The sequence below is a fragment of the Pimephales promelas genome, chromosome 15 (genome assembly GCF_988280905.1).
Source record: "Pimephales promelas chromosome 15, fPimPro1.hap1.1, whole genome shotgun sequence".
Taxonomy (NCBI): Eukaryota; Metazoa; Chordata; class Actinopteri; order Cypriniformes; family Leuciscidae; genus Pimephales; species Pimephales promelas.
The window spans coordinates 12,218,469-12,232,209 of record NC_142783.1 but is presented as its reverse complement, the minus strand read 5'-3'; the positions used below and the strand labels follow the sequence as shown (position 1 = coordinate 12,232,209).

At 38.1% G+C, this 13,741-nt stretch overlaps 1 protein-coding gene across 3 annotated transcripts in view; it reads right to left on the bottom strand.

Annotated features, from left to right (window-relative positions):
• akap6 (A-kinase anchoring protein 6) overlaps window positions 1-13,741 on the bottom strand; it is a 194,284-nt gene that overhangs the window by 31,174 nt on the left and 149,369 nt on the right. For all 3 annotated transcript variants that reach the window (XM_089120155.1, XM_039681812.2, XM_089120154.1), the window contains exons 10-11: window positions 11,449-11,595; window positions 1,790-2,023 (exon numbers count right to left, since the gene is read on the bottom strand). In XM_089120155.1, the coding sequence (XP_088976281.1) occupies window positions 1,790-2,023; window positions 11,449-11,595 (381 nt within the window). The remainder of the gene's footprint in view (window positions 1-1,789; window positions 2,024-11,448; window positions 11,596-13,741) is intronic.

Sequence of the window (13,741 nt, the reverse complement as noted above, 5' to 3'; positions counted from 1 at the left end):
CCATGATCAATTAAGCTGAAAAACATATCAAGTTTGTATTTGTAACTCATGTGGTTCAAAAGTTATAGCCGGAACCCTTTTCGGGCAGCGGCCATATTGGATTTGGCCGCCATCTTGGCCCCGAAGGTCGCTGGCTCCGGCGCCCTAGCTAAATCATTTCAGTATGACCTGAGCTACATCTGTGCCAAATTTGGCGCTTTTAGATGAATTTGCGCGAAATTACCTATTTATGTGCTTAAGGCCCCCAACTATCAGCGGATTTGATGTGTGCTTTTTGCCCTGTATTTATTAAAGGAGCACGGATCAAGCGAAGCAGGTTGTTTATTTAGAGAGCGGCTCTCTCCTGTGCAGTTTGACTAAGCAGTTTCATTTTTGTGTTTATGTGCTATACAACCAGACTACCTGACATGATGCCGTCATGTATTCTAGTGTAAGTGTGCATTGTGGTTTAGTGAAAGCTTCTCTGAAAAAGCAAAGTCTCAGCAGGTATACAGGTGTTGTACAGTGCTAGGTACTGATATGTAGTGCTCGACCATTATAGGTTTTTCGATGGCCGATGCCCTCAGAAATTATGCCATGGAATTCTGTGGGACAGATTTAAAAATAGTCAAATGTGTGATAAATGTTAAAACTGAGCTGAGAGAACTACGCTCTTATTGAAAAGCTGTGTCAAAGTATCCAAAATATGTAATGAGGGAAAACGCAAGCGATAGGAGATAAACTTTTGTAAATGATCGTAAATTAGGGAATTACAAATCGGAAAACTAAAGGGAAAGGGAAATTAAATATAATAATATGAATAACTTAATTCAACTCTTATCCTCTAAAACTTTAAGTATACTTTATACTGCTCTGACCCTTCTAGCTGTCAAGCAATTAACTAAATCACATATTTTTCTGTAATTGCGTAGCGTGATTTATTGCACTTAACATTAATCTTAGCCATTTATTTTAGGCAAAATTAATGTAGAACCGATAAAGACTGTATATTTTAAATGTTTAATGGCAACTTTTTTTGTTTTTTTACCAAGTACCATGAATGAATGTCAAAATCAATAATACCAATACTGCTATTGATGTCTCTATTAATTGGATATTTCTATGAATGAAATTAGTAATTATAGCCATTCAACATCACGGCATTAATTGAAAAGCCATAATTTTAACATTTAATAGGCTTTGACATTTACATGGCTACATCAGGAAAAAAAAAGAAAAGGAAAAAAAATGGTTCCTTAAAGGGATAGTTCACTTTGAAATTAATTTTTGACATGTTTTAGTCTTTGTTTCCACAGCATTTTTTGGTCAAACCGTTCTTGTCTGTCAGTCATATAATGCAGGTTTAGGGGGTCCACCTCAAAGAGCATGCACAGAGAAGTCAAAATTAAACATGATTTAATGACTCGTAAATGTAAGTACACACTGATGGCCTAAGACACGAAACGAGCGGTTTGTGTGAGAAAACAAACAGTATTTATATAGTTTTTACCTCTTGTTAACAGCCATCGAACTGATCGAACCGTGTCCAACGTTACGCCGAAAGTGATCTCTCGCACGTCTACGTCACGCATTGTTTACACGGAGATTTCGGAAGTTTTACCTTACACTAAACATATTTATTTAGCATATATTTAGTGTTTGTCTGAGAACATTTATCATTTTTGAAATTCTGCTAGTGGAGCAGAAATGGCAGCTTTAACGGCAAAGGATCTAGACCTGTAAAAAAGACCAACAGCCATGACATGCAAAACCTGAAGTAAACTCTAGATAGCCTCTTCTTCATACTCACCTTGAAGTGCTGCAGCTGTTTGATGGCATCAGCGTCCTGCGTGCTGCCCTCACATTGTTGTGCGTCTGGTCTGAGATTCAGATTGAAGATGAAGAGCTCGGTGTCTCTCAGCCAGCTCTTTAACTCCTTTATCCGGCTCTCCAGCTGGGTCACCATCCTATTGGTGTCTGGAGAGAGAAGTTCACGCTGACTCCGCTGGCCCACACTGGGCTCCACATGCTCCGCCAGGGTTTTCTGATTGGACAAAAACAGATGTGTCACACAAGCACAGTCAAGAAACAAACATGACAGGATAGTCCAATTTCCCATATCTGATATACCTATTTCAATGTAGTAACAAGGTATTATGATACATGAAAATATATATACTAAAAAAGTCATAAAATAAAACAAAATACACTAAATAATAAAGGGTCTTTATTCATTTCATTTAGCTCATGAAACCCCAAACCACATTTTCTGAGATTTTAACAGAGGTATTTGTGTTGACCACCATTGAAGACAATGTTAGCATCTGTTAGATATAATAGTAGGGTTAAAATGGTTAAATTTGAGTTTTTTTCCGTTTTTTTTTTTCGTCTTCCAGGTTTAAAATCTCCATCATGTCCTCACTGTGAGTGTGTTGATGACTCATCGGTGTCTCAGAATTATTAATGAGACTGAGTTTTTATATCCTATGAGAAGACACGGTCCCTTAATTATTCACGACACCACGTGGATCTTTCCAATGACAGACACGTCAAACCGTGATATCGCGTAGTAGATGAGAGAGGCAATCGTGGGACGCAAGTGTTTGTTTTCATGGTGCAAAAATCCAAGTGTGTTGAATATGTTTCCCTGTGATGATGCCAGGGCTAGACTCTGGCTCTGGATGGTTGGTTTTCCATCAACCATGGACACATCTAAACAATAGTTTGTGTCGCAAACTGCGAGAAGTGGAGAATGGTGGACTTCGCCTTGTTGACAACCAACCCAAGTTGCTTCTTGCGAGTGATGCGGTATCAAGTCCCAAGGACTTTTCTATCCCTTCAGAGGTGTGTGTGTGTGTGTGTGTGTGTCTAAAATGAGAAGTCATCCGACTTTTCTATCCCTTCAGAGGTGTGTGTGTGTGTGTGTGTGTGTCTAAAATGAGAAGTCATCCGCCTCCGCAGAGCCATCTTTATTATGAGAGTTCAGGGGGCGCGCAGATCTAGGCTGCGATTTTTTTAAGTGGAAAATTAATAATTTTAAAATGCATTTACAGTGTCTAAACACTCTAAAAAATGCTGGGTTGTTTTAACCCAACTTTGGGTCAAATATGGACAAACCCAGCCATTGCGTTACATTTTTAAATTACATTTTTAACCCAATGTTTGGGTTTGTCAATATTTGACCCAAAGTAGGGTTAAAACAACCCCAACATTTTTAGAGAGTATAAACCACTATATATTTATTTATATGACATTATAATTATACACGTAGCCTGCATTAATATGTTTTAAATAGAATTACATGTAGCAGGGCGTTCAGTTACTTTTGCAAGGACAATAATAAAGTGTCAGAGTATTTCATAAGACTTTAACTTTGCCAGCTATTTAAAATAATCTAGCATTCCCTCACGTTTTACCACTGCTTTTTAGTGACAGTCGATATGCATGGGACATTGGCATGACAGTGATGGCCATACCACACCCACTCCCTCCCTTCTTCTCACAGCTATCTACGCCCATTTAAGTTGCTTTTTTCAAAAAGATTGTGAGTTAGACTTGAGCTGAAAGAGGGGGTTTCATGACCCTTTTAACAAAACCAAAAAATAAATAAATAAAATAAAATAAGAACTACAAAAAAAAAATAGTGGGGAGTGATTACAACTAGTTTTTAAGTGTAAGGAAATCATATTTTATTGCAAATATAATTTATTTATAGCACATCATTTCATGACTTTAAGGTGCACGAGTTTACTACGGTCTTTCCACAAATCCCACATTTAAACTATGCAAACAATCAAAAGCATATGTTTAGTGTTGATCCACTAAACATACAAACACAAAGACAAAATTCATTCAGACATCAGGCTAGAACAACTTAAATGCACTGAACTGCTTTATACGACTCGTATTATTTGGGTTTAAATAAGAAGAGAGATGTGGTGATGACTGCTGTACCACACCGCTGCTGTACGCCTGAAGTGTCTGATAACAGGCAGTTTCATCTGATGAGTCTGAAGGGGTTAAAATCTCATCGCACAAAGTGGCATTTTAGAGCAACATTCAAATGTTTGTTGAATAGCAAACAATCAGCAGCAAAAAACACACCAATGATTTTAGAAATGGGCTCCGCTGAACAATTTTCTCCGACTGACAGCAAGAGAAGCGGGAACCATGCTGAGCTGCAGACTCCCTGTGCGTGTGTGTGTGTGTGTGTATTCCCATCTGCCTGGGAATCGCATTTTTTAGAGACAGGTTGAACCTTGTATACTGAGATGGCAATTGCAAGCACAATACACACCATTATCCAATTAATACACACACTGGCTGCTGTAATTGTCTTTCCTTTATGTGTGCCGTGTGTCGGGAAGCTGGAATGGAAACAGATGTGATTATGACGCAGCAATGAAGTGGCTATATCAACATACAGCACCAATTAAGTTCTCAGGGTTTGGACACACACATCCAGCCTGCTTCTTCCTCCCATGACCGGCTTTTATTAACACATCTCTCCTGTCAGCAAAGTGTTAATAGCAATGGAAATGGACGGTTCGACTTAGTGACAAGGGACATTTTAGCTTTAATGTGAAAATGGGTTGTTCTGGCCGAAAACAAATGTTGAGGTTTTCTGCTGGGCTGACTGAGGCTAAATCAGATCTCATAGTGATATTATGAGACATTAGCGGTCGTAGAGTGTGAACATTTACTCCACATATGAAACTACTTTCCTTTTCGGCTGACATCACCAATCCCTCTTATTTTTTAACCCCTCCAACCACCTGTCATAAAGAGACATTTTTACCATGAAATTGAACAAAATTGAAAGCAAGGGTTGTAGATTGTAAAAAAAAAAAAAAAAAATCTATTTCAAATAAATTCTGCTCTTTTGAACTTTCTATTCATCAAATAATCCTGGAAAATCTATTACTGTTTCCACAAACAAATTAAAGGGTCATTCCACCTCTGGAAAGATGAATGTGTATTTAAAATGGGTCATTTATGTAGAAGAAATATGAAATTATTTTTGAATTTAGAGCTTTCTAGACTAAGAAGAGCCAGAAAATGTATTTTTGGCTTATGTGGATGAAAGACAACAACTCCCAGAATGCACTTGCTTCGCCGCCCTAGGAGACAACGCTTACTGGTAACAGAGCGCAGTAGTTAAACAACAAGTGGCTACTAGTGAGTCTCTGTGATGAGTCTGCCCGAAAATGTGTTTCGAGATCGTCCAAAATGTCCGGGATTCGGCTTTTGCGTTCTACAGTCGCCATTCACTATGTTTACTGTGGCGAGTGAGGGCCGTCGGTGGCGTGATTACCGATGAACGACACCTGTTAGACGCACCGGTCTCGTATCTCTTACGGAGGAGCGGGAATTTTCTTAGCAATGTTAAAACGCACATCAACCGATCACTTGTTTAGCATTCATGTAAACACGACCACATTCAGATTCACCGATCAGAATGAATTCAGTTAGATTGAAACAAAAGCTACAGGTAAACAATGCAAGAAGACTGGAGTAATGATGCTGAAAATTTGGATTTAGCAATAATATTTCACAATATTACTATTTTCATCAAATAATTTCTGCTGTGGTAAGCGTAACAGACTTCTTTCAAAAACATAAGAAAATCTTACCAGCACATCTTAAACGACAGTGTGAATTTTGTTCCTCCTTGTTTAATTTGAAAATACATCACATTTTAGAATGGCTAAAATGGGTTGAAAATGCCATTTCCTGTAGACAATATTCTAATATATTTTAAGAGTTGATATACTGCACAACAGATGCTTATTTAAATTGCTTATTGAATTACTTTAGCAGACATAAAAGAAACAGATACAAGAAATGTATTTCAATGGATTATGCAGACATTCTAACATCATAAAAGAAATTCAGAAAATGTATGGGGGGGTGGGGGTCCCACATTTACATATTAACTATTAACCAGCTCCTAATGAATTATTATGACATCATAAAACAAATTTACATATAAACATTACATAGCTATAGTAGAAAAACAGCTTGTTTAATTATGTGGGTCGCAGAGTGCTATAAAAGTGTGGAATATGAACTATTTAATTCAATCAAGCCCAAAAAGTGCAGTTTCATGGTCAAAGAGGAGAATCTCTCTAGTCTACTGCCACCGTTTATTCCCCTCTCTCTCTCTCTCTCTCTCCTTTTAGTTCCCTGTCCTTTCCACTCATCTGAATACAGATGATTTGACGGGCATCAATGGAATCCAGATACAGCCATTGTTTTCTCTGAGTAACAAATGTCTCAGTGGGAGGTGAAGTCAATGCCCTTGGAGGGTCACACGGCAAAAAAACAGGAATTTATTGCCACTTTATTTTGTTCGGGAACAGTTTGCAATCATAAATTCTTCATAAGCAGAATACTTCAGAGAATGGTCTGTCTTCATAAATATATACGACAGGGGACATCAATTTCATTTAATTCACAATTTGTGTCAGCACAGCAGATGCCAATGGCTGACTTGATAGGCTTGTTTAATATGCAATTGAGACGGCATAATGCGTGGTGCAGGGAGCAGCGACGCTCAGATTGAACTCTCCGCACCGCTGACGGTTTATTCCTGTCGCACACGCCCCAACGAGACGCCACTCATCGCGAATACGCGTCGCGCACGCTCACGCCAGTCAGAAAGTTTGCCGTGGCCGAGCGCCGGTGAATATTCCTTTTCTGGGTAATTCTAATTAACGCTTGATTGCGACAGAGAGGGAAGATGTGAGTTGTTTGACACTTTGAAACTCTCCGAAAAAAAACGCAAAGGCTGTTATGCTAATCTTGAGGAACATTGCAGATGCATATCCATGTGGGTGTATATGTTTACTCATTATTAGTGAAGATAAACTATTTAGCATTATACCACTGTGAAGAGCTGTGTAACTTCACCTTGTGAAATAGTCAACTTTGTGATTACCCCTGCAGGAAAAATGCAGCTAAAACTAGATTAGGAAGAGCTGGTCGTTAACTGGTTCAGGTGGTTGAGCCAGTTAGTAGTGACGATTCTCTCTGACCAATCAGTGATCAGCAGTGTTCACTAGGGCTGGGTATTGAGACAAATTTCACAATTCGATTCGATTTCGATTCACAAGATTCGATTCAATATCGATTATTTTGGATATCAGTTACAATAAATGGCAATTTTTCTCAAGGGAATCAAATCTCTTAAATGCTGTAAACTATGGTCTATAGTCTAGTTGTAGCCTACTAGGCTTCATTGGCCTAATATGAAGGTAATAATTAACTGTTTTGTAGCTATACAAACACTTAAATTACACTTTTATTTATTTTTTTAATAAGAAGATTATATGAAATATAAACATTTAAATGGTGGCTGTCATAAAAACTTGCCAGATTTACTCAAATATGCATTAAATATTGAAGAACACTAACGAGTGTGGACTAACGAGTTTATGTGGGTTTTCTGAGGTAAATATGACGATACATGGCATTGATTACAAGCTGTTTAACTGACGTCTTTCCACGGTTGAAACGCTGATTGAGCGAATCAATGTGAAATGATAGGGATTTAGATAAGTTGTACTCTATCTTTTAACACACTTTCAGATGCTCATTCATGTTTATTTCGCGCTGTGACTGATATTATTAACCCGGAAGAGAGATCAGCGCTGCTGCTTCTCTAGAGCTGCGCCAGAGCGATCTCACGCCACAGCGCCAAAACGTTATTTATGTTTTTGAATTTCTAAAGAAAATGGACGTAATTTGAAAATTGAGACTTTGTTTCATATCAACAGTAACAAAGGACAAAGATTATTGCGATTTGTTGGATGCGCGCAGCCGCGATACAATGTCTCATTCATTCAAATGAAACAGGATGACTAATCGATTCTTGAGATTTAAGAATCGATATCGGTTTGTAAAAATGAGAATCGATTAATATCGAGAAATCGATATTTATTACCCAGCCCTAGTGTTTACACGTCACATTCTAGTATCGGTACGTCTCGCTTGGAACCTCAACTGAGGTGGTACTAAAAAAAGTACCATGTACTAGGTACTGTACACAGTGGAAAACCCACCAAAAGTGAGCCGTACCGAGCCGTACCAAGCAGTGGAAAAGCACCAGTGTTGTGCCTGAACGCGTTGATTGAACGCTCATATTTTGGACTAACGTGAACTGAACGTACTGTATTACTGCCTAAAGAACGTTGCTGTGAACGCGTTCATTCTGGTGTCAGTGAACGCACGCTCTCTCAGTTTGACTTCGTACAATAGGATGCCAGATTTCTATAGAGCCTTCCAGGTGAAAACCCGGCTAAAACACACGTAAACGGGCCTTAATATGTAGTGAAAATAAACCCAATCTGGCAACACCAGCCACCAGTGTTGCACCGCGGCCACCGTCGACAAAGCTGCGAGCGAGGAGGCGTCGTTTGATCATTTTAAACTGTTTTTATGACGAGGTCGGTGAGGATGGGAAAAATCGTACGTTTCTGTGCAAAGCAAACTGCCCATCGATAAAATATTTGTTGTCTGTGGTTGTATATGAGCTGTGGCAATAATAAAAATAAAAAAAAGCTTGTAACATATGGAAAAAAAATAAGTTCTTTTTTTGAAGTATGAACTATGAACTGAACTAGTTCATTTTAAACTCGTTTATGTAGAAATTTAACTTTCCCAACACTGTAACAACACAAGTAAACCACCTTGGTTAAAGCCCCCCTTAAATACACCCTTGCTTCATTTAGTATATACGGACCCATGAATATGCAAATTATCCCCACCTCCAATCCCTCACTCCAGCTCAAAGACCCACTCGGTCATTTTTTTTCTGAAGTAACTGTAGTAAACACAAAGGTATCGCTCGTAATTAATGCGATTAGCCTTTTGCTTCTTTACGTTATTAAACAACTAATAATGTGTTGCTAATGTTACATAGACCATGTTCCCGTTCACCATTTCAGTCGGCCTTCAAAGCGTTTCTAAGAATGATGAATTTTAGAACAACTCAGATGTCACTGGAGAAAGCCATATATAGACGAAATTTCAAAAGCGTCACTATATGACGCCGTAGGATGAGAACGCGTTGGATTTTTCATATCAACAGAAAAATATACCAGGTTAACCTTGCTTCTATCGAGACTCCCCTGCTAAAATCGCATGGGTTAAATTTTGAGGGAACAAACATACTGATAAAATACACATAAATATACTACTGTTAAAAAGTTTGAGCAGTGCCGGTCCTCCCTAGCCTGACTTCGTCATACTCATTTTCTAATAAGAAAATGAGTCTGAGACCACTCCATTGGGCTTTGATTATGAGGCGTGTCATAACCGAACTAGGAAAAAAAAAACTCTGCACTCAATTGGATAGTCGGTAAACCTACAACCAATCAGAGCAACGCAGTAAGTCAACGCCTTTGCATAGCGCATTTTTCAAATACAGAACGTAGCCTAACTTTATTTATTTTAGAAGTTAAACAACGAGTGTTGCTTCTTTTACTTACTTCTCCATGAGTGCCACCAAAGGAGAAACCACAACGACCACAGGCTTTTCATTACGTCCAATCTTCTTAACGACCGTCAGAGCCAGCTGATAAGTTACAGTTTTCCCGAATCATGTAGGAAGGACGCCAAAAATATCTTTCCGATCGACAAATACCTTGATTGCAGTTTTCTGTTTGTCTATTAAAATTAATGCACTGTCGATTTATTTTACAAAAGACGTGACAGCGGAATCTGTACATCTCAATTCTCCAGCTGCAGACATCTCTGAGGGAAATCAGTTAGCGCTCTTTGATAACGTGATGATTACGTCCTTGCAGATCACCTGTCCATCATCGTATAAAGCCCGCCCTGGCAATTTGATTGGCCCGATCATTTCTTGCCTGATCATAATTTCTCCTTAATGGATCGAGTCCAGACCGAACTTCCCGACCAAAAAATTTTGTGGGCGGAGTTCGGCCTGGCATCCAGGCTAGGTCCTCCCTATACACAGTGCGCAAGTTGCCCCATTACTCTCAAAAAAAGATTTAATGACTAGGGATGCATTTATAGAATTTTAGTTTTGATTTTGGCTTCCAATGTTTATGAAAGCATGATGCCGCATTCTGTTCATTTCCCTTAAAGTGGCGCATTGCTCCTTGGACGTAACATCCAAATTAGCCATGTAACATCACTGTTGTAATATATAATCTCCTGCTGGAATAAAAAGAGTTAAACGTATTGAGGCGGCTTTCTGTGCGCCTGCTCCGAGTCAGAGGGAAACACTGACAACCAAGTGGCTTTGGGTTTCAGGTGTGCGCTTAAACGGACTAATACACACTTTAATGCAGTCGTTATGTCTTAAGTAAACAAACAGTTGGGAAACAGTTTTATTTTTATATTTGATTATTTAATTCTATTTCTGTAAAGCTATTATTATTAGTAGGTTCAACAGTTTTTCATTTTTACCTTTTTTCAATTGTATTTGCTCCATTGTTTTTACTTTTATTTTAAAGGGGTGATGAACTGAGAAATCAAATTTTCCTCAAGCTTTTGACATCTAAGAGGTCATCATATTATAAGAATATCCTGTAACTGAAACTCATTATAATATGCAAAACTATTTTCCACTCACAGCAGTGTGCGTTTACATCCAAGTCTTTAATTTATTGTGTCATTTATTACTGTGTTGGCAAGATGGTCACATGATCCTTCAGAAATCATTCTAATAAGCTGATTTGCTGCTCAAGAAACATTTCTTATTATTATCAATGTTGAAAACAGATGTGCTCCCTCATATTTTTTCTGAAAACCATGATACAATTTGTTTTAGACTTTGATGAAAGAGAAAATAATAGAATTTATTTGAAAGAGAAATCTTTTGTAACATTATAAATGTCTTTACTGTCACTTTTGATCAATTTAATGCGTCCTCGCTATATAAAAGTAGTCATTTCTACATAAATTAATCAAACTTAAAGACCCCAAACCCTTTAACAGTAAACTACAAATGGAAATAACTTTGGATAAATGTGTGATACATCAGCTGCATTTATCCAGCAAGAAAGTACAAGTAGCTTAAAAATAGAAGAAACGGTAACCAAGCTTTGGAATAAGTCTATTGGACGCAAAGGGAGCGTTCAAACAAACGTGTTTTAAGATGCATGTACGCAGTGCTTTTATTCTGACAATGTCGTCCCAACTTTTCTTGCATTCTCAGCTCTAAACCTTCCCTACCTGCCTGCTTCCCTCTCATCTCAGCAGGGTGCTTTGGATCAAGGAAAGATCAGGATCAAGGTGTGACACTCACCTGTGTCAGAGCAGCTCTGACTTTGAGAGCCGGCTGTTCAGGAAGCACTTTCTTTCCATAAAGGAACCCCGGACTGATGTGACTTTTAACAGCCATTTCCCAAACAGGACAAAAAGTTTCATAGCTCCTTTGTTGCAGTAGAAACACATGTCATGTTCATACAGCAGTAGACTGAACGGAGAGAGACCAACCTCGAGTTGATCCCATTTGCCCCTGAGGGCCGTCAGCCGCTGGTCAAAGTCAGCAGGAAGTTCAGTGCCGCTCCTCTTCAGGGATTCAGACCAGCCCAGAAGCTGAGTCTTCTTGGGAAGCCACATGGACATCTCCACACTGTTCCCCTGTAGAAACACACACAGCAGTCAGGGGGTGAGAGAAGCAGTTACCATTCAAGAATGGGCTTTTGCGAATTTTTTACAACATAAATGAAGTGGGGAAATGGATTTGTAAAGTGTTTTCTCCACCCTTTGAATAGTTGATAATACAAAAACAGTAGTGTAAATACTCTATTGTAAATACTGATCAGTGATAGGGAGCAAATATTTTAAAGCTACACTGTGTGATTTTTACCCCCATCTAGCGGTGAAAATGTATATGATTATTAAGTGAATATTAGTTTCTGTTCCTCTCAATTCCGATTTCGTTTTAACTCCTACGGTGGCCAATGTAGTCCGAGATTAACATGGCTTCCAGTTCGACCTCGTCCATGAGTGTTAACTCAAACGTAAACGCGAAAGGCGAAGCTTGAATTCAGTGTTGTAGTACTCGAGACTCGGACTCGTCTCGGACTCGGTCTCAAGACCATATTTTAATGGTCTTGGTCTTGTCATGGACTCGTGTCCATTTGGACTCGGAATTGACTCGTACTCTAACATTTTTTTTTTAGGACTCGGAATTATTCCCGAGTCCACTCGAGTTCAATTAAAAATATTTTTCATGATTATTAATGTATGTTAATAAAATATTTCTTTAAATTGATTGACACGCCCAGTGATTGGTGATTTTCTAGTGCGCAACTGCGCATAACAAATTTTAATAAAATTACTTTTAACACCACCTACTATGTGGCCTTTTTACCCCAAATTTTTTTAAACATATTTTTTAAACTCTAAGTAAATTCAGTAAAAAAAAAAAAAAAAAAGGATTTCTCTAAGTAAAAGTAAATTAGGTAATCAACCCTCACTGGTCTCGGTCTCGACTCGGACTCGACCGTCTCTGGTCTCGGACTCGACTCGGACTCGACTCTCTATGGACTCGGTCTTGACTCGGACTCGACTCTCTATACGCCTTATTCACGGCAGCGCCATCTTTGATTTTTAATGAGAATGAAAGCGAGGCTGTGAGGGGTAGACTTGCATCTCTTCAATGGGCTGTATGGTTATTTAATGTGTTTTCGGATTGTTCTGCTCATGAAACACATGAAAAATACCTTTCAATGAAATGTCAGTTGACAAAAAACTCCTGACAATGTAAGCTGTGGAAAATTGTAAGTAATCTAGGAGCTTTATTCCGCTTTTTACAGCGGATGCCATTGAAAACACAGTAAGTCTATCCCTCACAGCCTCACTTTCATACCTGTCATGGCGCTGCTCTGAATAAGGTCTATGGACTCGGTGTCGACTCGGACTCGAGTGAGGTGGTCTCGACTACAACACTGCTTGAATTAACGGGTATGTCCCTCTTTGGCTAATGTACATTCAAGATGGACACTTTCAACATTAGAACCCCTTACCCGTATGTATTTTCAATGGCATATTATACACTCACGAGAATACTTTATTACTTGAACGAAGTAAATATACATTAATGAGCACATATATTTTTGAAAGAACTAAGTGTTTTTAGCTAAGAATAAACTAAAAGAGTTACACAGTGTAGCTTTAATAGTTTGCCACAGTCAATACAAAAATGTTACTTATCACACTTTTAAAAAGCATTTTTCGTAGTAATTTTTGTGACGTTTTTTATGTATTGTGTTTTTAGTTGAGTCTTGTGTTTATTGAGTATTTGTTATTGTGTGTACCTGCCTAGGGACTACGGACGTAAATTAGCAATACTGCTATAATCCGGCTTGTTTACATCTTGCATTCTGTACAAATGTTCATCAACATGCTTTGTCCCTTTCAAAAATTAATAAATAAATAAAACAAATAAATAGTAAAAATCACAGAGCCCCTTGCATGAGGTGAATTTTTTTTATTACATTGTATCATTCTAATATGCTGCTCAAGAAGTATTTCTTATCATTGTCAATGTTGAAAACATTTGTGCTGTGGAAACAGTAAAACATTTTTTCCAGGATTTTTTGATGAATAGAAAGAACAGCATTTATTTGAAATAGAAATGCTTTGGAACATTATAAATTATTTAATGTTACTTTTAATAAATTAAATGCATCCTTCCTGAACAAACATATTCATTTCTTAAAAACATTTCTTACTTAACCCAAACTTTTGAACTTTAATTTATTTTGTTAAATTAAATTTA